Below are 25,185 nucleotides of genomic sequence, written 5' to 3'. Positions count from 1 at the left end.
AACGCACCATCCAGGCACCGGGGTGGGTAAGTTTCCCATGAGGGAAAGCCAGCCAGCTAACAGACCAGTAAAATCCTTAGGGAGGAAGCCAATTTGTTATCTTTGTGGAGTAGAAGGCCATACGAAACCTATGTGCCCCAAAAACTCAGTTAACATGACTCAGATGTGCTTTGTACCGCGAACTCCGGAGGAACCTGAGCTTAAGAAGGTCCAGTCTATTAAAATGAGAAATATTGAAGTTAATGGGATAATGCTCAAGGCTCTGCTTGATTCTGGAAGTGATCAGACTCTTGTGCACAGGAAGTTTGTACCTCCCAACATACTTAACACGGAAGACAGCATACCTATCTGTTGTGTACATGGGGATGAAAAGAGCTATTCGACATCTGACATGTACATAAAAGTAGATGGGCAAACTTACCTGTTGAATATTGGGGTTGTCGATAGCTTACCTTTTCCTGCTGTGCTAGGAAGAGACCTTCCAGTGCTGTTTGATTTGATGGAGTCAGACCAACGTCGAAAATGTAATGCAGTTGTTACCAGAGCACAGGCGACGAAATCCAATGACTACTCTGAGACTTTATGTACCCTGCCTTTCTACAATGAGGAGTTGGAGACAGCACCCGGGAAGTCTCGGAAAACTCGTAGACAGAGACGGCAAGAGAAGTTCCAACATACAGTGGTGAAACCAACAACCAATCTTGAACCAGAGTTATCCGTAGGATTTCAAATGCCAGAGAACCTAATTGAAATGCAGAAAGCTGATCCATCTTTAGTGTCTCTCTTTCAGAAAGCAGAGGGGAAGGAGCCAGGAGCTGGGCAAGACTCCAACAGAGATGAGTATATTCTGCAAAATGGCATGCTCTATCGTCAACAGGGGTCAGTGTTGCAGTTAGTGGTTCCCCAAGCGACTAGACATACCATACTCACCATGGGGCACTCTGTTCCCTGGGCTGGCCACCTGGGTAAGCACAAAACTACAGCACGCATTAAGCGCCATTTTTACTGGCCTGGCTTAAGCAGAGAGGTAGCTGAATTTTGTAGAAGCTGCCCTCAGTGCCAAATAACATCGGCTAAAACTCCTTCCAAAGCTCCCCTCCGACCCTTACCCATCATTGGCACCCCATTTGAGCACCTGGGAATGGATATTGTGGGTCCTGTTGAGAGGAGTAAATCAGGGAACCGGTACATGCTGGTCATAACAGACTATGCTACAAAATACCCTGAAGTCTTTCCACTTAAGTCTATAAAAGCAAAATCAGTGGCTTTCTGTTTGGTGTAGTTCTTTTCCAGAGTGGGTCTCCCTTCTGAAATACTAACTGATCAAGGAACTCATTTTATGTCTACACTGCTAAAACAGGTGTATCAGTTACTTGGTATAAGGAGCCTGAGAACTACGCCGTATCATCCCCAGACAGATGGACTGACAGAGCGCTTTAACCAGACTCTTAAGCAGATGATCCGGAAATTTGTCAACGACAGTGGTACAGATTGGGATCAGTGGCTGCCTTATCTCCTCTTTGCCTACAGGGAAGTACCCCAAGCCTCCACTGGTTTTTCTCCCTTTGAACTTTTGTACGGGCATGAAGTACGGGGTCCTCTCTCACTGCTGAGAGAGATTTGGGAGGGAGGCAAAGGGAAAGGGGAATCAATTAATATAATATCCCATGTTGTTCAGATGAGAGAGCGGCTGGAAAGGATGAGTGAACTCGCCCAATCACATATGGTGGAAGCCCAGTAACACCAGAAGTCCTGGTATGATCGGTCAGCCCGGCAGAGATCTTTCAACCCGGGACAGAAGGTGCTAGTGCTCCTCCCCAGTGACGACAACAAACTCCTGGCAAAGTGGCAGGGGCCGTTCGCGGTTATAAAGAAACTTGGGCCCACCACATACCAGGTAGCAACCCCAGGGCGGCCACGGTCAAGCAGGACACTTCATATAAATCTCCTGAAGGAGTGGGTGCAGCGACCTGAACAAAAAGAGGTGATGCTTATCAGAGGTGTGCAAGAGGAGGAGGAAGTGGACGAACAGTACTTGCCTTCAGTTCGGGTTCCAGGGGACCACAACCTCAACCACCTTTCGGAAGAAAAGCAGCTTCAGGTGAGAGAAATCTGTAGTTATGAAGTATTCCAGGAGAATCCTGGGAGGACCGATATTGTTGAACATGACATTGTTGTTGAGGAGGCGGTGGCAGCTTTCCAGGACATCCAGCAATCACTAAGTAAGGAACCAGTTCTGTATAGTCCAAACTTTGATGGCGATGTGTGTGATGGCCCAAGCCACACAGGATAAATAACCGGCAAGGCAGGGTAACAGCCAGCAATGGTAATACCACACACAAGCCATGTTTTAGGTACACAGGTAAAGTTATTTTTGCAGTTAGCCACACCCCAAACAATTTATGATTTGAATACACTGATCACATAGTTTATTTTAGGTATAATATAGATTTATTTGCTTCAACCATACACTGTTTAAATGGAGTGCACACATTTTTACATTGTAGGGTTATGTAAACATTTTCTGTTTTATTAATAATTGTTTCTTTGTTACCATGTTGGAGAGAGGTCTGTCCTGGGGGAAGAAAGGCGTGGCCAAGGGTGGAGGACTGTTATATCCTGTGACCTGCCAATTAATGCTGCGTTCCAGTCCAAAATTGTAATGCCCTTCACTTGCTAACTTCCCTCCGTCTCGTTCACTCGGATGTACGTCATTGCGAGTGCCCACTACTGGCGGAAACTGCAATGGGCTGAACTGGAACGTCCTAAGCCCTTGATCACTTGGAATCAGCTGTGGAGTTGATTTATTATTTACATTTTTTTTCCCTTTAATAATTTGTTTAATGCAGCATCCAAATGTTTATAGGTGTGTTTGGGTTGTTTTAAATAAAAAAAAATATATAATTAATATATCATAGAGTTGTCTGTGTGGTGGTGATTAGACGAGATATGTGGTGACGTCACAATCGTACTGCATTGTGGGACATATAGGTGCCTGAAGTGTACATTTGAAGCAGACTCGCTCCCTCGGTCAAAATCGAGGGAACGAGGGTCTGTCCATATAAACTTCCCTCGTCCACTTCACGAAGTGGAACGCACTTCAAAATGGCGGCAGGGATTCCCCCAAGGGGAAGTGCTTAGGGAAGTTCGCAAGTGCGTGTCTAAAAGTGGACTGGAACGCAGCACCAGCCATACCATGTGCTGCCATGTTGGAGGGGGATTTTGGGTTTAGATTGTTTTGCTTTGTAGTTGTTTGTATTTGTCGTCCATTTTGTTTTCCCTTTATGTGTAAATTGGTTTGGCCAAACCACTATATATGTTTCCTTGTGTCTTATTCAGTTAGGTCAGTTTGTTCAGTTTATAGCCTGTTCTGTTGTATGCTGTTTTGAGTATAGTTATATTTTGTTGACCTCTTTTATAGGCCTAGTTGTTAACTTTTTGGTTTCTATTGTTTAGTATTTTTTGGGGTAAATAAAAAAAAAAACATTTTTCAACAAGAAACGTCTGTTTTCCTCATTGCCGGACTATTTGGTCCGTGACAGAGAACATTGCCCATTTCGGACAAGATTTGAGGACGCTGATTGGCTACATTTATGTCATTATCTGTATAACCACATTAAGAATCCGTACAGCTATTCCGCTGCGCGGAACATCATCAACAACTGATGATGGCACGGTTTGGTCTTCGCTGACTAATCGAGAAAGGGGTGTTTCATTCCCGTCCACGTACAGAGATTGAATATTCAAACTCTTTATTAACCCATTTAATCCCAAATTTTTCCCAGACACAAAAATATCCAAATCATGTGTCATTAGTATCCCTTTGAAACAATCAATTTTTAGAAATTTTCATGGAAAAGTGTGTGAAAAAGTGTGTTTTATGCTCGGTCACAATTGTGACCGGTGGGATACTGTGTTGTATCAACCATTGGACAGACTGAATATAGGTCTATTTGACCTGTGTGCAGTGTGTTTGTGTGTGTGTTTCTGTGTGTGTGTGTTGTATCAACCATTGGACAGACTGAATATAGGTCTATTTGACCTGTGTGCAGTGTGTTTTTGTGTGTGTGTTTCTGTGTGTGTGTGTTGTATCAACCATTGGACAGACTGAATATAGGTCTATTTGACCTGTGTGCAGTGTGTTTCTGTGTTTCTGTGTGTGTTTCTGTGTGTGTGTTGTATCAACCATTAGACAGACTGAATCTAGGTCTATTTGACCTGTGTGTGCGCGCGCTTTGTGTGTGTGTGTGTGTGCGCGCGCGCGCTGTGTGTGTGTGCGCGCGCGCGCTGTGTGTGTGTGCGCGCGCGCGCTGTGTGTGTGTGCGCGCGCGCGCTGTGTGTGTGTGCGCGCGCACGCTGTGTGTGTGTGCGCGCGCGCGCTGTGTGTGTGTGTGTGTGTGTGTGCGCGCGCGCTGTGTGTGTGTGTGTCTGTGTGCGCGCGCGCGCTGTGTGTGTGTGTCTGTGTGCGCGCGCGCGCTGTGTGTGTGTGTCTGTGTGCGCGCGCGCGCTCTGTGTGTGCACGCGCGCGCTCTGTGTGTGTGTGTGTGTGTAAAATTAGGTTGAAAGTTAGGTAGCAGCAGAAAGTAAGGTAGAACAGTTAGCCTATGTGTATTAGCATGTAGATACAATGGGTTATCCCATCGGTCACTATTGTTGCCGCTGACATGTTTGTGAGTTCTATGACCACATTAAAAAAAGTTGAGTAATTGCAAATGCATATATCAATACTAGACACCTTAAACATGATGTGTACCAAAAATCTATGTTCTATCTTTATGTTAACATACTTTACTAACATATTCTTTGGGAGCTTTCTTACTGCCATCCTCTTCTCTTGGCGCAAACAGGAAGTAAACAGCTCTGGTCATGTGACAATTTACAGTAAACATGCGACACTGCACATATTTCATTGAGACCCTTTATTATTTCAATATCTACTGGAAATGCATTGATAGATCATTCAGTAACGTTTTTATAGCCTTAGAAATGAAAAAAAAAAATTCAGTGACCGGTGGGATTAAATGGGTTAATTTTTGTACCCCTGTACGAAAAAATAAAATCCAAATTCATGTTTTTTTTGTCGTTTTTTTTAAGAATGAAGAAGAAAACCTGAAAAAAGGAGCCATTTTCTCTTTTTTCTACTTTCGATACCAAATCAAAAAACAACTGTCAACGAATAGCAATTAAATCAAAAACTTTATTACAGACTCAAGGTCCAATTTTTAAAACACACCCAACATATAAAACAACAACAATAACTAAATAATAATAATAATAATAATAATAACAACAACAACAATCATAAAAATGCATGTGTTACAAAAATGTTTCCACAATTTAGACTGATAGACTTGTGTAGTGCTAAACCTTATATTTGATAGACCCATGATAACCTCATTTTTAGAAGCATTAAGTCGGCAGATAAATCTGTACATAAGATTCTGTAACACAGCTTTAAATGTGTTAACTCCCATACAAACATCTCACTTGCACTATAACATATAGGTCTCCTCAATAAAATTCTCATTGCATCATTGTAAGGTACTTGAAGCCTCTGCTAGATATTCTATAATTTGTCCACAAATGGGCAGTATAAAGTGGTGTACAATAGCCTATGTTTTAAACAGTGATGTCTTCACTTTGTCTGAACAAGAGCTAAACTTACACAAAAGTATATTTTAGCCTGCATATACAACATGCGACGTTTGCCGTTCAATATCTCGTCATCTGTCATATATGCTCAGTTATAAATTGTCCAAGATATTTTACTTTCGCACACACAACAAGATCCTTATCAGACAGTTTAAAATAAAACACATAAGAGCTGATGAGTTTTTATCTCTATACTTATTTACCATTTCCTTTAAGGCATAAATGCACAGATCGGTATCGTGTTTAGCTTTAAAACCAAACTGGTTATCTGTAGATTTAAAAAACACATTTATCCTATCCAGCAAGATCTTCTCTAGAACTTTAGACAAAATACTGGCTACCGCTATGGGCCTATAATTATCTAAGCTACCCACCATACCATCTTTGTCTTTAATAACTGATACTAACAAAACAGACAACATTGAATCTGGTAACACGGCATGAATCATAAAACCAGAAAAACAAAGAGCTAAAAGAGGAGCTATCCTCTTACTAACAAATTTAAGATGTTCAGTGGAGATATGGTCTAAACCACTTGCTTTGTTGTCAGACAGATTTGCTTATAGTTTGGTACACCTCATGTGACAATCATTATTGTATCATTACCTTCAATGTCAACAACATTATATAATTAATTTTACACACAATTAAAAAGATTACTATAATGCTGTCTCCATAACTCTGCAATATTATCTGCTTCAGAAACTCCATCTAAAGTACATGGAAGAGATATCCTGTAATTTTTACATTATTATTTAAGAACTTCATGGCCATAGAATCAGCCCTCAGGGTTTGCCCATCCTTGGTTAAATGGATATTACTCAAGGATCAATCTGTACCAACATAATAAGTCGCTATAAGATACTCCACATTTATCAACAGAACAATAGGTACAGTATGTGATCAGTTGTTACTGTCATATAAAATACTCATTCCCTTCAAAGAGGCATGTGCATCAGCTGTACTGATACAATGATCTAACCAAGATGTAGTGTTACAAGCCTCACTAACATAAGTAAAGCTATCTACAGGCAAAAACACTTCACTTGACAATATAAGATTAGGCCTAGTATCTTGACAAAATTGAACAATGCGTTTAAAAAACAATGAATTTTTGTCTGAATTGTCTGCATATCCTCAATGACATATTCAGTGGCTTAGTAAATATCACATTAATAATGAACTTTATTAACTGAAAAAAATAATTTACTTGATTGTTTGAGTTAAACATACCGAAATAATTGACAAAAAATCCAACAGTTACTTATGTCTAAAATGTAGCCTACTGTTATATTTAAGTTTATTTTTCTCTAAAATAATTTAGTATTTGACTAACCAATTATTTATTTATAATACACTTAATATATTTGTGAAATTTCTATGAATATATTTGAGAATGGAGAATTAAACTGATCTGTTTCAAGAACCACAAATACTATTAATATATTTAACACACTAGTAAGTTTACTCAATTAAAACAATGCACCCCTCCCCCACCCTCTGACGTGACGACAACTCAACGGTTGAGTGAGCGCGGGCTGTTTAAATTCTCTCCAGTCCAGAACAGTTCTTCTCTTCTCAGCGTCGCAGAATTGGTAGCCTGGCAATCCAGACCTAAATCTAAAAGATTAATGGTCTGGCGGCATCAAGCATACATTTGAAAATCTCACTGCACGCAATCGGATAACACTACGACCAATCACAACAAGTTATCGCTTAGCTACCAGCGGAGCTAACTGGTAGATTAGACCGTATCCGGTCGGCAAAACAGCAAAAACGCCCTTCTTGCAAAGGAACGATTGGAGCGCCGTCTTCTGTTCCTCTTTTAGATAAAAAGTCTAAATCTTTTATTGTAGCGGCCAAAGCCGTTTCGAACAAATGGTGTTCATCCATAGCCATCTTGCAATGTTTACTAATGACTTTGACGTCACAGCGCTGTCGTCATCTGGCCTCTGGCCCACCTATATCAGATAACCCGATGTGATTGGTGCAGCTCAGATCGAGGGGCATATTTAATGAGCATCATTACTCAACACCAGAGTAACTCGCTGAGCAAATTCAACTTGTGCTCTCGCAAGAACTCTGGATTATCAGGTTACAGAATTGGTGCATTTCCTCTGTGAAATTCAGGTGTGTGCATGTTTTATTTTATCTATAAAATCATTACGGTGCTTTAAATCATTTTATTTAATGCAAAACAACATACTGGGACGCAATGTGAGTCACCTAAACAAGTGTCACGTCTGTTTTTTATGCTAATTGAAATGCCTGATGCCTTGCATAAAACACACGACTTTATTCCTAATGATAATGAATATAATTAATTTGGATGATAAAATGTCCTCAGAACTGTGCACAGTTTGTTTATTGGCAGGTTAATCGCAGTATCTTTCGGCTAGGAGTGAAACGCAGGACGGTGGTCTAAAGTTAGATGTTCACCCGCAGAGCACGAGTCACCAGCGCTGATCCGGTGGAAATTGGATAACATTTTTTTGTTTTTACTTCCAATATTTTTGTTATATGAGTTTAAATGTATGGTGTATACATGTTAAAACAGTATAAAATATGCTGTATTGCTGTACTCATCGACAATAAAGGCAGATGTTATGTATAATGTTACCTGGTTGTGTGGAGTATTTTACAAAGGCTTACAGGAAAATTAAAGGGGTGGTTGATTGTGATTTCACTTTTTTCATTTTAAATGGTGTGTAATGTTGCTGTTGGTGCATGAACAGTATCTGCAAAGTTGCTGCGCTGAAAGTTCAACGTAAGCAGAGATATCGTCTTTTAAAAATCAGGAAGTTTAATGCCTACAAAAACGACTCGAATGGGACTACAACGAGATACTTCCCGGGTTTTATACATAACTAACCCATACAAAAAAGGGGGCATGGCCATATTTCTGCGGCTTTGTCGAAGAGGAAGAGTTATAGTGGAGAGCTGTAGCCATGCCGTCGAAAGTGTGTTATTTTCACCCAGCTGCCAGGTCTTCTGTGTTCGGGCTTCATACGGACGCTGTAGTTCGTCAACAATGGCTAAAATTTATGTTTGATTATGTTCCTGAAAATTTCAATCGTAATAGCTCTCTGTGCTGCGCATTTTACGGAAGACAGCTTCCAGAATCTCCACGAATTCAATGCCGGATTCAACAAGAAACTGTTACTAAAACATGAAGCAGTTCCAACTTTAAAACCAGAGGCAGCAGTTGTTGGGCCACAACCTGTAAGTAAGACTTAATAATGTTTGCATGTATAATTTCAGACGTAATGTTTTAGTTTTATCAAGGACGTAAACAAATGCCAGCGCTGGCTTTAGTAGCGCACTTACACGTACAAACATTTTGGACCTGAATTTGTAATTATGTACTAATTTTGTAAATGTATTTTCCATGTATATTTTATGACGTAATTTTTCGATTTGATCAAGAACGTAAACCAATGCCAACGCTGTTTGTTTATAGCCAGTTAGTTCGATGCTATTTTGTGTGTATAAGACAAACGTGTATAAAGTTAAAAAAATTATATGTAATTGCAACAGCCAACTTCAGCTGCTGAAGTTAAAACAATAACTTTAAAAAAAACTGTAGTACTCAGTCATTTATTCAGTTATATTAAATGTTTAATCAGGAGAAAACCGTATCTCAAAAGCTAACAAGCAGCAGTAGCATTTTCAAGTAACAGCATATCGAAATTCTTATATAATAATAGTAGAATAGAATAGAATAGAATAGAATAGAATAATAATAATACAAAATGTACCATTCAGAAACGTTTTGTAAGAGCCGTGTTTGCGGAGGTTGCTTGACTCTTCATTGCCGCTTTCTGGGTCTGATTCTGGCTCAAACTGATACGGCAGTATTGACACCATTATTTACATTTGACCGGAGCACATGCAACTTTCGCCCGTAAAGGTAATGGGCGTGAAGTTTCCGGACAACATGCACTACGCAGTTTAGCCAATTACAACACACCGGCCGAACTAACCAATCTGAGCCCATTGCCTGTTTCTGAGGGAGTGGTTTCATAGAATCAGGAAGTCAACCGGTCGTTCAAATGACAGAGGAGAAAGCGGCTTACAATAAAGGTGAAATTTATGAAAAATAAGACGTAAAAAAAAAAAAAAAAAAAACACGAAGGCATGTTATATTGCACCCCATAAACACAATCATGCAAAGAAAAAAAGCAGTAAACCACCCATTTAAAAGATAATGTTACTCATAAATAAAAACAATTAATATTAGGCTACTCATATATATATATATATATATATATATATATATATATATATATATATATTTTTTTTTTATTTATTTTTTTTGTTTTTTTTTTGTTAAATTAATTCTACTCAATTTTATTTGTTAATGTACCAAATACAGTTACTCAGATCTACTTAATTTCTTTACTTACATTTACTCAGTTCATATGGTATATGTAATTCATTTTACTGCGTTTCAATTTAATCAATATTTTAAGTGTAAAAATGTTCCACCCAAAAAATTTAGTAAAATCATAGTAAAAGTTTTTAGAATGTATACACTAGAATAGAAGAGAAGGTGTAAATGTTAATGGATCTAGTGTTGCTGAAAAAGATGCGTCTTCAGCCGTTTCTTGAAAATGGCTATGGACTCAGCAGCTCGGGTTGAGTTTGGCAGATCATTCCACTAGCAGGGAACAGTCAAGATGAAAGTCCGAGAAAGAGATTTTGTGCCTCAGAGAGATGGCACCACGAGACAACGTTCACTAGCAGAACGCAAGTTTCTGGATGGCACATAAGTCTGGAGTAATGAGTTGAGGTAAAAGGGAGCAGAGCCAGTGGTTGTTCTGTAGGCAAGCATCAGTGCCTTGGATTTAATGTGAGCGGCAACTGGCAACAAGTGCAATTTATTAAGGAGAGGTGTGACGTGTGTTCTCTTCGGCTCGTTAAAGACCACTCTAGCTGCAGCATTCTTCATCAGTTGCAGAGGCCTGAAAATGCAAGCTGGAAGAGCATTACAGACCTGCCAAGAGAGCATTACAATAGTCCAGTCTAGATAGAACAAGAGCTTGGACAAGGAGTTGAGTATGCTCTGATAGGAAGGGCAAAGTTGAGATATGTTCAACTTTATGCAAATGAAGAGCGGCTTTTGGGAGCGACAACCAATATGAGTGAAGTCAGTGGAGCGCATGTGATCCGTCACTCTTCAGTGTCGAGTCCAACCGAGGCAAGATGGATGAGAAGCTCATTTTAGCAGTCAGAAACTGTCCTATAATGTATGATATGTCTCTGTGTACATGCGGTGGTACTCGCCGTGCTGACTCTTGAGTCTGAATGGCTTTGTGAACCTAGATAAACAGGCATTTGCCTGTTAAATAGCCGCTATGGCCGCTAATAGCCACTCAAAAACATTACTAGGCAACCAGTAGTGGGAACGCCCCCTAGCGACCTCACTGCCAGCCACTGGAGACATGCAGCGACAAAGTCACTTGTAGTGTGAACGCACAGTAAGAAATCTGTATTGCAATACCCCAGCTGACACCAAGTCTAACCACCTTCACAAGTGAGTCCAACTTTTTATTCCACAATATAGCCACACCCCCAGGTATTCTATCTCTAATTATACCCGTATCAATATCTGTTGTGGATTCACCAACACCATGAAAATTGACATTAAAGAATTCAGTTTTTCCAAGTCTTGCACCGCTAAAACCGTCTCTTGCAAACATAGAATATCACAATTCTCCAAAAGTCTGCCAACAACGTAACAGCGGGCTTTATCCCCACTTTACCTGTCTGGGAGTGACAGCAGGCGATCTTACTTTTTAAGGCAGCTTTTTATATTGGTCACATCTTTCTGTGGCCTTTTATGAGAAACATTTTGCTGCGTGGTTGAACAGTTCAAACAGTACCTTCTTTGAGGACTCAATCCACTCAGATTCAAACATACTTGCAGCCAACAGAACAATTTTGTCCTGGCTTAGAGTCTTAATTTTAACAGCAAGAAAATTAAGGAATTCATTCTACTTTAATTTTGCTGTCAGGAGTGTTATAAATCTCAGGTTTTAATCGAGGGCGTTTAAACACAGACACAGGTGAACCTCGTGCTGCTGCAGCGTCCGCATGTCCCGCACGGAATAATACACGGATACACTCTTAAAATAACTGATTGCGTAAAAGTAACCTGATTTACTATGATCATACAGAATAACTAAAATCTATAAATGAACGTTCCATTATCTGCCGGTCTAACTGTAAATGTCTGGTATACAAATATTTTCGATTTCGCATAACAAAGAAAGCATTTAAAAAACATATAGAAGGATGTTAGCAAATAAAATAAATCAAAATAGCCTACTGCATTTCCAGGGAAAATATTACCAATATCTCCAGTAAATATTTTTTTAGCAAAGACAAAAGAAAAAGGCTGGTAAATATTTGAACTAGGCCTATAGTTTTATGATAATAATTCAGTGATACACTTTCTAACACAGTCTGTGACCAAAAATAAGAAACACATGAAATACCTTTGGTAAGTTTATTTGGCCATCATCCTTTGACGAGTCACTCTTCACCGACAAATGTATGCCCCCTTTTAAAGATAAAGAGTGTGTTCAATAAGGATGTGGACTTAAATATTTAAATTTAATAACAAATGTTTATTACGTTCTTTGACAAATGTAACCCCTTGTCCCTGTGCTAATTATGGTACTGTAGGTAGCTAACCCACTTTAGTAAATGTAACACTGGATGAAGCCTTGGGTCTGGTTCGAAAATTAAATACTAATAAAACAAATAACTCCGCTGTTATGTTTATTTTATAACTAATTGTTTAAACAAAACTTTGTAAACACTTTGGCGGTGCCTCCAATTAGTAATTTTAACTTTAATTCCAATTATCCCACTAAGAATGAAGCCTTTGTAATTCACAGTATTAAATCCAAATAACACAAATAAATATGAATGGGAGAAGTTATACAATTTAATGAAATAAAATATGACACTATACATGATTAAATATAATATGCAGACAATACAATACAAAATTAAGCAATTCCAATATGAACCCTCAATTCAATTGACACCAAAATCAATGAAATCAAATCAAATCAGTAGAACATCTGTGACAATAAAAGTGGGCCCACAAACTCATCCATGTTCATTCACAGTCTTAAACCAAATAAATTGTTGCAGGTCTGTGACGTGGCTTGAGAGCGTGATGGCAAACACACACACACAAAAAAAAAAAAAAAAAAAAAAAAAAAAAAAAAAAAACAACACTGGCCGCTTCATTTAAAAGAAAACAAAAATAGTTGAACTGCGCGTGCTTGGTATAGTACTCACGACCTGAGAAGATGTCCAGTTGCAACGACCGTCAGGCACAACTGTACAGGGCTGCAAGTTCAGGAATCCAGTGAAGGCCTATAACTTACTCGACGCCACGAATCATCAGAGAGGATGTAGAATGTCTTTTCCCATGGACGAGGAGGTTATCACGGTAAATAAACATAACTAAAAAAACAACTGTCCGTTTTCTGTGTAAAATATTATATAATCAGTCCATGTAACGTATCAAATAAATTACAAACATTATATAAAATGTGTGCAAACACTTTAACAGTCATTAACTGTATGCTAACATACTATTAGCATTCTTTCCAGCATTATACCATATTGAATACGCACCGCACAAGAAACAGATAATTTACCTTCAAACAAGTAGACAAGCATCCCAGAAAAGCACATCGATTTGTCATCTATAATACTGGGGGTAGGTTACTTTATCATATTTTAAGAGAACTAACGCGGATTGCAAGTTCCTTTCACTTTCTCCTCGCAAGTTGCAAAAAATGCTGCCTATATCTCCCAAGCCCCGCCCCCTCATGAACAGTAAACATGGGAATTTACCCATGTAAATAATTTATATTTTTATATTACCCATGTAATAATAATAATAATAATAATAATATATATATATATATATATATATATATATATATATATATATATATATATATTTACAGTCTATGGAATTTACCCAAACAGAAAACCAGTAAAATAAAGATGAGCAGGTATTTCAGTGCAAGCAAGATAGGATTTATAAACGCAAGTAAATTATAGTACCTTAAAACCAAACTTATTAACCCTTTGCATTCTGTATTTCTATAAAATTACATCTGGGCTACAAAAAAAAAAAAAAAAAAAAAAAAAAAAAAAAACGCCCACAATACCAAATATGTACGAACGAACATCGTATCGAACGAGAACGAACATATAGCCTATATATGGCCCGATACGATGATTTAACTAATTTAGACACAGTATACAGTTTGTACAATTTGTTATATTTATGTGCTAAATTTTGATTTTCTAAATCAGATTTAAGATCAGCAACATATTCTTCAACATACTTCAGTATGTTTTTTAATCTCAATTTCATCAGTATCGTTTGCAGGCTTTTTATTGAAGAGCCAGATTTCTGCTGACAGGACCCAATATGATCTGACCAGCCTCTTCTTCTTTCTTTATTCCACCTGTAAAAAATCCTCATTTGTATGTTTCTGTTAATGCTGAATGGTCACTGAACAAAATAAACCAAAATAAACCAAAAAAAAAAAAAAAAAAAACTCTTTTTGCCCTGTCATTTCTCAATATACACCCGTATTACCGGTAGTTCTCAGTTACTGTCTATCATGATGATATTAATGCTTTTGATTTTCCCTTGGTTATTGAAAAAGTTTGTGAACCAGTTCAATATTTGTGAATTTTATTTTAGTGAGTTTAAAATTCAAGTATTTAAATAGGCCAAGTTTTACATATTGAAATGTAATAATTTTTGACTGTATAATTAAGAAGGTTATTTTTAAGACTTACCTACACTCATGCTGTTTTAAACAATGAGGTGTGAGTGGTTTAGGAAGTAGCTGATGACCATACATTTTTGAATAAAACTTTAAAATGAAATGAAATAAAAGCCATGATCCCCCTCCTCATGGCATGCAGCAGTAAGAAGAAAAAAGAGATGTTCATGTTTAGTCACTAGGGGGCGTGCCAAGACCCTTACTTAGAAGACCAGAGTAAAATCTGAGGTCTGAAGTTAAAAAACAATGTGTTTGAATGCAATGAGGTAAATATGATTTAAAATAACCTAATATAATAATAAGGCACAACAAAAATGCACAAAAGTATTGTTCCAAACAAAGTCACACAAGCCATGTTCAGTTTCCTTGAAATACAGTATAATGTATCATTAGAAAAAAAGAGTGCAGAATATCATGCCAAAGTGATGAATTAAATAGCAGGAGTAAATACTCCTTATATTCTCTCTAAATACACATTTACATTAAACTGTGCAAAGAACATCTTAGTGTCTGCTGAGATACTGTCAAACATCTACAGGATGTGGTCTACTGGAACTCAAAGAGACAAAAAAACAAAGTTCAGTCGTTATGAAATGAGAAATTAAAATAACAACACAAAGCTCTTTTTGTGAGTCCTGATATGTATCCACATACTAATATACCACTGATAAAGTGATTTGGTTGGATAGGTTTGGAAATAAAGGAAAGGTTTTATTAATGCTGTTGTTCTTTAGACAGGGTCTGTAACCACAGAGAACAGAAGATGCTGAAAATAAACCACAAGAACTGAGACCATCTGCAAACATTAGCTTTAGATCAGAGAACAGATATCCGTTTAAGATAACTTACATTCAATGAGTAGAATCATTATTATAAAACATGAACTCCAAACATGATTGCTGGACTGTTTTGTTTGGACTATTGGAATTAAAAGTGATACAAAGTGAATGAGAAGCAAAATAAAGAACAGAAAACACACACACACACAAAAAAAAAATGTTAATGTAAAAAAAAAAAAAAAAAAATCTGATGTCTGAGCTTGTAAGTTTAGTGCTTATAAAGGCCTTATTCTGCTAACACGGTATGACTTCCCCTCAAAACCGTTTTTATGTTGGAATAAAAACAGTTAAATAAAGGTGTTTTTTCTCTCTTGCAAGATAAATCATGTTTCCACTGAATACTTAGACACTCTCAGCTCAGTATCTGAGTTAAAGTGAAACTGCTGTGGTCTGAGTTTATTTCAGGTTAGTTTAGTGGAAGAGTGACCCAAATGAATGTGGTTTCTGTTGAGTGGACAAACGTCTTGCTCCTGTTTACTATTGCGTGTGTGCGGCTGACTGATGGGTAAATCAGCAAAGACTTTTTTTTATTTTCCTTTAAGTCAGATTTCCACTCTACACAAAAGATTCGCTGTAAAATAAAGTGAATTCCTCAACATGGTATTTGTCAAACCCATCATGCATCATTCGAGAACCTCGCTATTTTCTCTAAAACAGATTAACAGATGATGAGATTAAACCCAAACATCGACTGCAACACTCTGATCAGAAGAGCTTTTGAGACAATCACTTAAACCTATGGTCACCTTGACCTGGTCAATACTGACTGACTAATTCAAATCATAATAATTTTGCAACTGTTTAATTGATTTTGTTCCATACGAACATCAATAGAATATAATAGAATAAATCTATATTGAATAATGCACATTAAGAAAAATACATCAGGTAGGCCAATAAATGGGGTTCAGCACACTCGAAAGCTCAGCCTCACTCTTGATATCTTTAGAAATTTTTGCAAATTACAGAATTTTTATACACATCCTTGAGTTCATTCTCAAAAACAATACACACAGGCTTTTGGTTAATACATGAAAGTTTATGATTTCTTTATATGTGAAAATGTCAGACGGCTCTCTTTCCAATACACTATAAAATAATAGAATATTAGCAAATTAAACATTGTTTGAAAAACAAATTGCTTCAGAATATAGGCCTACAGATGTCTTTGAATGGCCGTTGATTTAAAAACATGCTGAATTTTACATGGTGTGTTTGTTAGTCATGCATTAAATAACAGACAAACTACAATAAACATGCTAAATGCTTACGGTACATTTAAAGGGATAATTCACTTTGAAATTAATTTTTGGTATGTTTTAGCTTACCTCAAGGGCATCCAAGATGTAGGTGTCTTTTTTTCCTCAGTAGTTTCAATTTTGATATTTTTAGGTCAAACCGTTCTTGTCTGTCAGTCATATAATGCAGGTCTATATGGTCACCACCTCAAAGAGCATGCACAGAGTCCAAATTAAAACAATTCCCCGTCGTCCAAATTAAACAATTCCCCATCGTAAGTACACATTGATGGCCTAAGACACGAAACGAGCGGTTTGTGTGAGAAAACGAACAGTATTTATATCGTTTTTACCTCTTGTACACAGCCATGTCCGAGTGATCTGATCTGACGTGTACGCAGACTGGTGCATAGATATATACACTAGATGTCGCCTTGTCTACGGCAGTTCATTGGAACGAGTGTCTTTAAGGCGACATCTAGTGTACATATCTATGCACCAGTCTGCGTACACGTCAGATCAGATCACTCGGACATGGCTGTGCTTGCTCTTTGAGACAGTGACCATCGACCTGCATTATGACTGACAGACAAGAACGGTTTGACCTAAAAATATCAAAATTGAAACTACTGCGGGAAAAAAGACACCTACATCTTGGATGCCCTTGAGGTAAGCTAAAACATACCAAAAATTAATTTCAAAGTGAACTATCCCTTTAATGTAAACTAAACAACGAGAACCTAAATTGTAGTATTTTCACTTAAAAGCATCAAACTTCCTGCAGAGTTCAGCTCCAACCCTGATCAAACACACCTGAAGCAGTTCATGAAGATCTTCAGGAGCACTTTACAGACATGAGTGTGTGTGTGTGTGTGTGTGTGTGTGTGTGTGTGTGTGTGTGTGTGTGTGTGTGTGTGTGTGTGTGTGTGTGTGTGTGTCCAGAGTAGGTCTCCAGGAACCGGATTGGGCAGCCCTGATCTAAATAGTCAGTCAACATGTCGGTGGATGGAAGTTCACTATTCTGGCTAGATGAGACACAGGTCAATAGATCTGTGACCACTTTCTGTAGCCTACATATATGTAATAATACACAATTACAGTTGAATGCAAACTTTATTTACCATGTAAATTTTATTATCCAACTTGTTAAACAGGAGCTCAATAACAGGGTTGCCAGGACTGTGTAACAAAACCAGCCCAAACATCAATCAATAGCCAATAAAAAGTCAATACAAGTCCACTGGCCCTATCCAAATAGCAAAACTCAACTAAGATACCACTCCCATAACTAAAATAGGCTACATATGTTACAGTCCCTGTTAAGCTTTATAAACAAATTCAACTTAATCACTAGTTAAACATTCTGTTTTTATAAATAAGTTTATAAATAAAACTGCCCACTGAACTGGATTTCCGAAAGCACAACGGACTAACCTCTTTAAAACTCGCATTGGTTGGACAGATGCATACGTCATCTTGTTGCAGCCAGGACTAGTTCACGACCACAGGCGCGCGCACAATAATGTGTGTGTGTGTGTGTGTGTGTGTGTGTGCACTGTCGCAGTTCTGAGGGCTTTTGTGATATGCTCTAAATTTTAGCGCTTTACGAAAAATAAACTTTTTAATTAGCCTACCTTTTAATGTCACATTAGTTTCAGTTCTCAGAGGCTTTACGAAAATGATTCGCACATTCGTTTTGTTCTTTTTGTTGTGTCTGGTTGGTAAGTTATAAATCTATATTTATGGCAATAGTTTTATCATAAAATAAGAAAATAAACTTTGTTTAAATATTTACGTCATATGATTTTATTCTGCAGGTGTGTTTGATGTCGAGTCACATGAAGTTTCCGTGATGGTGGGAGATTCTGTCACTCTGGACTCTAATATTTCTGAAATACAGCTAAAGAATGAGATCGAGTGGAGGTTTAACGGCATTCGCTTAGCTAAAGTAATTAAGGGCAATCCTACATATTATGATGATGAGAGATTCAGAGACAGACTGAAGCTGGAGAGAAATGGATCTCTCACCATCACAGACACCAGAACCACAGACACTGGAGTCTATGAATTAAGTATTATTATCAATAATGAGTCAATCAAGACGTTCAGTGTTACCATTTATGGTGAGTAGAGTATAATGTATGTCATATCCTATTCATATTGTAAATAGTAGCCTACAATATCATCATACAATATTTTACAATGGTTTTAATATTTGAATTTACAGATACATTCTAGACTGTGGTCCCACTTTAGTTAAAACAGCATTTTTACTTTTTCATGGAGGTATCACCTGTTGCACAATGTGCATTAGCCTGATTTAAAAAAAAAGTTATTTCAAATAAATAAGCACACTTTTTGATATACTTCTTGTCAGGTTTTACTCCTGAAATGAACTGAACAAATGTAACTCATTCGGGTTTTCAAACCGCTCCTGGAGCCTTTCCACATTGTGGATGCCTCTGTCTCATTTGAAACACCCAGTTCAGAAACACCAAGTTCAGGTCCCAACTATATGTGGTCACAGTAAATGCTCATGCAAAACTTAAAGCACTAACAAATAAAACAGTCCTCTTGTTACTCTTAAATGTACACAGGTTTCATCTTATTTCATGTTTTGCAGCTCCACTATGCATTCCTGTCATTACCAGTAACATTTCAAAATGTTCATCAAGCTCAAAATGTTCACTGCTGTGTTCAGTGATGGATGTGAGTCATGTGACTCTCTCCTGGTACAAAGGAATCAGTTTATTGTCCAGCATCAGTGTGTCTGATCTCAGCATCAGTCTCTCTCTTCCTCTGGAGGTGGAATATCAGGATAACAACACTTACAGCTGTGTGATCAACAATCCCATCAGCAACCAGACCAAACACGTCTGCATTACTGATCTCTGTCGTTTGTGTTCAGGTACATTAGCTGTGATGTTATCATTTATTTATGAACCAGTCTCTGTCAGGTTCATTAGTGTAATATTAGCGGAACAGTGTCGGAACATTTTGTTTCTGTGCTTAAGTTCTCTCTTCAGATGAAGTCCATTATTGTGGAGGGACTGAAGCTGTGATCCGATTGGTCGTCACTGCTCTGGTGGGCGTGGCCGCTGTGGCTGCTTTCATTGTGCTGGTTTATGACATCAGATCAAGAAGAGTTGAACTGGAGAGACATCAGACCCACAATGATGGATCTAAGATTCTAAAATGAGAATAAACAGTTTGCGTTTTTGATTCTTTCTCTTCGTTTTTCTTTTTTGGAAAATGTAATGAAATATATAAAATATTTTCATTTTCACATGGTAGATGGTCATTTTTAATTCTAAATCCTGGTTCCAATTTGGTTATAAAGAAATGTAAATCGAAATGCAATTTTTGCTAATTTTATAATGATGTAAAAAGGCATTACACCATTAGGACCATTAGTCTCACAAAAAGACTGTCACTGGTTCAAAAATAACAGCTGAAACTACATGTTGAGTAATTCTGCATAGCTGAGCAAGTTTATTATTATTATAAATTTTTTTACTATTAAGATCCAAGTAGCTTTATTTGCTTGGTAAGAAAGCATTACATTGTAAAAGCTTTGGTTACAATAAATTAAACTAAATTACATTGTCATTTCCCAAAAATGTTTCTGAGCTTTTTATGCATGTTGCTGTTATGATTCCTGTCTTGTGTTTCAGGACTCTTATTTTGACTGTATTATTGTTCCTGCTGTTTGTCTTCCTGTGATTAGTTCCTGTTACCATATAGTATACCTTGTTTGTTCCCATAGTTACCCTTGTTAGTCACCATAGCAACTTGTGTCTGTGTGTGTGTGTGTGTGTGTGTGTGTGTGTGTGTGTGTGTGTGTGTGTGTGTGTGTGTGTGTGTGTGTGTGTGTGTGTGTGTGTGTGTGACATGACAAATTAATCAAAGACTTGGAAGGTAAATTAAATATTTATGTTCCCTGTAAATTATCTATGGCTGCACTATAATGATTTCTTAATTCAACATATGATCAAGATTGCGTAGGTGGATGTTTTCTGGGAATTTGTACGGTGGCCGAGAGAGCTCAACGCGCTGCAACTGAAGAAAACACATGCAAATAGAAAAACACCTGCAAATTAAGAAAACATCTTCATCAGTTTCACAACACATGTGTGCTCCAAATACTCACAACACAACCAAATACAGAAACGCGCTGCAAAAGTTCACAACACAACCAAATACAGAAACGCGCTGCAAATAGGACAGAACACAACGGAAATGTTTCCGGGGAACCCAATAAGTGACGGACCCGGCTGGGACGTTTTTTACGTTTTTTATTGCTCGTGAGCATTACCTATTTTTTTTTTTTTTTTTTTTTTTCTTTTTTTTTTTTTTTTTCTTTATTGAGATAACAGAAAGGGGGGAATACAGAGACATTTGAATCCGTAAAACAAAAAGATTAAAATTCTACACCTTACATCACATATCAATCATGTTACTAATACATTAAGAATTCTTTTCAACAGTTTAGATGTTTTTAGAGCTTTTCGATTGTTTTGTATTGAAGTTAGAGAGTCATAAAAATTCTTCAGATCAATGGAAAATAGTCTACCATTTGGTACAGTCGACATACATCTTGCTTTATGTATATGATATTTTCCAAATAGAATGAGAAGTTTAATTATTTTATCCATTTCTAATAAGCCAGTATCACAATCCATAAACAAGACCATTACATCAGTTATTGTAACAAACTTATAAAATAACTCAAAAATAAACCATGAAACTTGGGACCAAAATAATTTAGTATAGTTACAACTGAAAAATAAGTGTACAATTGTTTCATTTTCTTCTTTACAGAAACTGCATAATGGCGAAAACCCTTCTTTAAACTTACTAATAAAATCATTACATGGATAATATCGGTTTATTATTTTAAAGTGAGTTTCTTTGACTTTATTAGGAATTACATATTTATTTATATCGGACCACAAATTCTTAAAACCAAGGAAGTGGTAATCCTGTTTCCACTTTACCATTGCCTTAGGTGAAGAACTTTTTTCTTTGGTTAAAATTCTTCTAATATATATATTATTAAATTTTTTATCTCTAATGGAAAGGCCCCCAACAGTCAGACTAGGAAGAGAGCCAATTACAGGATTATACACCTTTTCGTTTTTTATAAGATAAAGTAGTTTCGGGGAGATACAATGAATAAGTTTAAAGTATTCTTTAGAAGACACATTTGTCCCAAGATAATTAACAAATTCGTTGTAATTATATAGGTCACCTGATTGATTTAACAAATCTGTAACAAAAATTAAACCTTTGTTAAACCAATCGTTCCAAAAAATGGTTTTGTTTTTGAATAATACATATTGGTTATTCCAAATAATACAGGAATGGGGAGAGAAATTGTGTTTGTAAATTAATTTCCATGTATTCAAAGCTTGTTTGTGAAAGTTAGACAACTTAATTGGGAGTTTACTACATTTAAAATCACAAGCAAGTAGAAAATTAAGACCACCACATTCTTTGAAGACTAAATTGGGAATGAAAAACCATGGAAGGTTATTTTCACAAAGACAATGTTTGATCCAATTAATTTTAAATATATTATTGATAGTGTCAAAGTCTAAGGCATTTAGTCCTCCTTCTGATACGCTTCTAATTATGGTTTTCCTTTTAATATATTCTGTTTTGTTTCTCCAAATAAATTTAAATATGATTTTTTCAACTGCGGCACACATTTTAGAATCTACATAAAGAGATAACGCTGGATATACAATTCTGGAGATCCCTTCGGCCTTTGAAATCAATACACGACCATGAATAGATAAATTTCTTTGGAGCCAACAGTTAAAGATATTTCTTGTTTTTTGTAATCTTTGCAAAAAATTCTCTGTTAGTCTCTCTGTGTCTGACTTACTAATTACAATACCCAAGTATCTGACTGATTGCTTAACCTGTATTCCAGATATACTTGAGTCTTCAAGTTGGTGTACAGCCATTATCTCACTCTTAGATTGATTCACAGATAGACCTGATGCATCAGAGAACAATTTGAGTGCCTCCAAAATAACAGGGACCTGATCTTTGTTTTTCAAAAATAAACAAGTGTCATCAGCAAGTTGACTAATAGTTAAAGTGAAATCTCCCATCTCAATACCTTTGATTTGAGAGCAATGTAGAGTGTAAAGATTCAAAGTTTCGGCTACTACTAAAAATAAAAATGGGGAAATAGGGCATCCCTGTCTAATGCCTCTTTGGATAACAAAACGAGAAGATGTACCACTGGATAAAGAAACACTACTTGAAATATTTTTATAGAATGTGTGCACCATATTTGTAAAAGTTGGGCCAAAACCAAAATGATCAAGAGCTTGATACATAAAATTGTGCTCTACTGTATCGAAAGCCTTACAAAAATCTAAAAACAAAATAAGAGCTTCCTCATTTACCAAATCTGAATAATCTAAAAGGTCTAAGACCAGTCTAATATTGTTTGAAATTTTTCTTCCCTTCATAAATCCAGACTGTGTGACAGATATGATTTCCTCCAAACATGGTTTTAACCTATTGGCGTAAAGAGATGCTAACAATTTGTAATCCGAGTTAAGCAGTGTGATTGGGCGCCAGTTATCTAAATGCAAAACGTCTTTATTTGGTTTTGGAACTAGTGATATTACTCCCTGTTTCATAGATTCTGTAAGTTCTCCATTTGCTGCACACTCATTGAACACATTCAACATAAACTCTCTAATTTCTTCCCAAAAACATCTATAAAACTCAAACGGTAAACCATCGGGTCCTGGGCTTTTGTTAAAAGGTGTCTTTTTAACGATATCATCTAATTCTTTCAATGACATCTCCTCTTCACAAAGGTTTTTGCTGTTTATACTTATACTAGGAGTGTAAGGCTGTATCCTGTTAAAAAATAAATCACTTGAATCAGGATTAAAGGATGATGTATATAATTTTTGGTAAAAATCTGAAACAAATTTTGAAATTATTTTGTCATCTGATATAAGAGTGTTATCAATATACAAAGAGGAAATTTTTTTTAGTTCGGCTCGTTTTTTTTCCAAATTGAAGAAATATGCAGAGTTTTTTTCTCCGGCTTCTAGCCATTTGGCCCTAGATCTAATGAAGGCCCCTTTAGCCTTTTCTATATAAAAGGAGTCTAATTTTTCTCTTAATAAGTATAAACTTTCTTTCTCTGCATCATTTGGATTGGCAAGACAAGAAATGCGGTTAATTTCTTTCAATATAAATTCAAATTGTAATCCTTTTGATTTTAAAAGATCTTTACTAAATTTAATAGAAAACTTTCGACACTCATATTTAAACAATTCCCAGTTTAAGGTATGAGAAATATTAGTTTGTTTTTTTAAAGAATCAATTATGCCTTTAATACCCAAACAATAATCAGAATTATTTAATAAAGAGCTATTCAATTTCCAATATCCTGGTTTCCTAAATAAGTTATAATTGATGTCAGAAATTTCTAACTCGATACCTGCATGATCAGTTAAAGGTGCATTGGAAATAGAACAGGATTTAACAGAAGAAATCAGATTATCAGATATCAACCAAAAATCAATACGTGATTTTTGTGTCAAATCAGATTTAAACCAAGTGAAGGAAGGGGAAGAGTCATTATGTAAGAATCTATGAATATCTACCAACGAGAGACTGGAACATATATCACTAATTATTTTGTTAACAGTAGTAGTGCCATATTTTGGAGGAAATCTATCATAGCATAAATCAGGAGCCTCATTAAAGTCCCCGCCCATAATTAGTGACGTAGATGGGTATTTTGTTTTTAAAGAAAGTAATTTGGAGGATAAATCTGTAAAGAGACAACTATTAAGACTGGATCTGTTAAAGCCATAGATATTTGCTAAAACAACAATATTTTCCCCAAACTGGATAACAATAATTAACCACCTGCCTTCATTCGAACAAAGTGTTTCAAGTACAGTGTAATTAAAGTTCTGATTAAATAAAATCATAACCCCAGCAGAATTATTGGAACCATGACTATAGATAATTTTACTCCCCCACTGATTCGACCAGAAACTTTCGTCTTTCACAACTGAATGCGTTTCTTGTAAAAAATAGACATCTCTGCTTTTTGATTTACAGAAAAGAAATAAAGCTTTACGTTTGGTTAAGTCTCGGATTCCCCTAACATTGAGTGAAAAACAGTTCAACTTAAATGACATAAAACAAACAACAAGAACGTGTAACCAAAATCTAGTGTTTAGTAAATAAAACTAAACTCCTAAATGGATTAAGGTAGAAAAAAGTGAGTGCAATACTTATCCAGACCTCCTCACTGTAGTAAGAACGAGTTTAACATTTCTCTAATCTAGGTTGGAACCCTAACAAGAAATAGATTCCATGAGGATGAAAAACCTCACAGAATGTTATAGAGACACGGTAAAGAGTCACTTATATGTTGTCAACTGTAATTTTCTTCCCGTCGATGATGGCAGCTGAACCCTGAAACTGAGCATTACCTATGCCCTAACGTTACAGACGGCAGAGCCCTTGACGTGGGCACACTCGTGGGCACTTACATTATGTAGCCGTTTGGAACGGACTTGATGAAGGGAGCAACGAAAGCCAATGTAATTTCCTCATTATTTTCAC

General features: G+C 36.7%; 3 protein-coding genes and 1 long non-coding RNA gene across 5 annotated transcripts in view; 2 read left to right on the top strand and 2 right to left on the bottom strand.

Moving 5' to 3' along the window:
- The window catches only part of LOC309475585 (uncharacterized protein), a 518,877-nt gene that overhangs the window by 76,832 nt on the left and 416,860 nt on the right, over positions 1–25,185 (bottom strand). The gene's annotated exons all lie outside the window — the stretch shown is intronic.
- LOC309475587 (uncharacterized protein) overlaps positions 1–25,185 on the bottom strand; it is a 454,091-nt gene that overhangs the window by 373,538 nt on the left and 55,368 nt on the right. The gene's annotated exons all lie outside the window — the stretch shown is intronic.
- LOC309475692 overlaps positions 1–25,185 on the top strand; it is a 115,356-nt gene that overhangs the window by 78,357 nt on the left and 11,814 nt on the right. The gene's annotated exons all lie outside the window — the stretch shown is intronic.
- Positions 17,952–20,584, top strand: LOC309475662 (CD48 antigen). 2 transcript variants are annotated; one of them, XM_082138568.1, is made up of 4 exons: positions 17,952–18,284; positions 18,381–18,686; positions 19,187–19,471; positions 19,590–20,584. In XM_082138568.1, the coding sequence occupies exons 1-4, from the start codon at positions 18,242–18,244 to the stop codon at positions 19,760–19,762; spliced, it is 807 nt and encodes a 268-aa protein (XP_081994694.1). In that variant the 5' UTR covers positions 17,952–18,241; the 3' UTR covers positions 19,763–20,584. The 2 variants fall into 2 exon arrangements, with proteins under 2 accessions (XP_081994694.1, XP_081994693.1); XM_082138567.1 differs by having other exon boundaries at positions 17,956–18,284; positions 19,578–20,355.

The sequence above is a fragment of the Leuciscus leuciscus genome, assembly GCF_965113295.1.
Source record: "Leuciscus leuciscus genome assembly, chromosome: 15".
In the NCBI taxonomy this organism is placed as follows: Eukaryota; Metazoa; Chordata; class Actinopteri; order Cypriniformes; family Leuciscidae; genus Leuciscus; species Leuciscus leuciscus.
This window is presented reverse-complemented; position numbering and strand designations above follow the sequence as displayed.

Bases quoted from the DNA above. Each gene is read 5' to 3' on its own strand.
- LOC309475662 (XM_082138567.1), top strand. From the start codon at position 18,242: ATGATTCGCACATTCGTTTTGTTCTTTTTGTTGTGTCTGGTTG. The intron at 18,285-18,380 runs GTAAGTTATAAA...TTTATTCTGCAG, and splicing joins CTTTTTGTTGTGTCTGGTTG to GTGTGTTTGATGTCGAGTCA. The intron at 19,472-19,577 runs GTACATTAGCTG...TCTGTGCTTAAG, and splicing joins TCTCTGTCGTTTGTGTTCAG to TTCTCTCTTCAGATGAAGTC.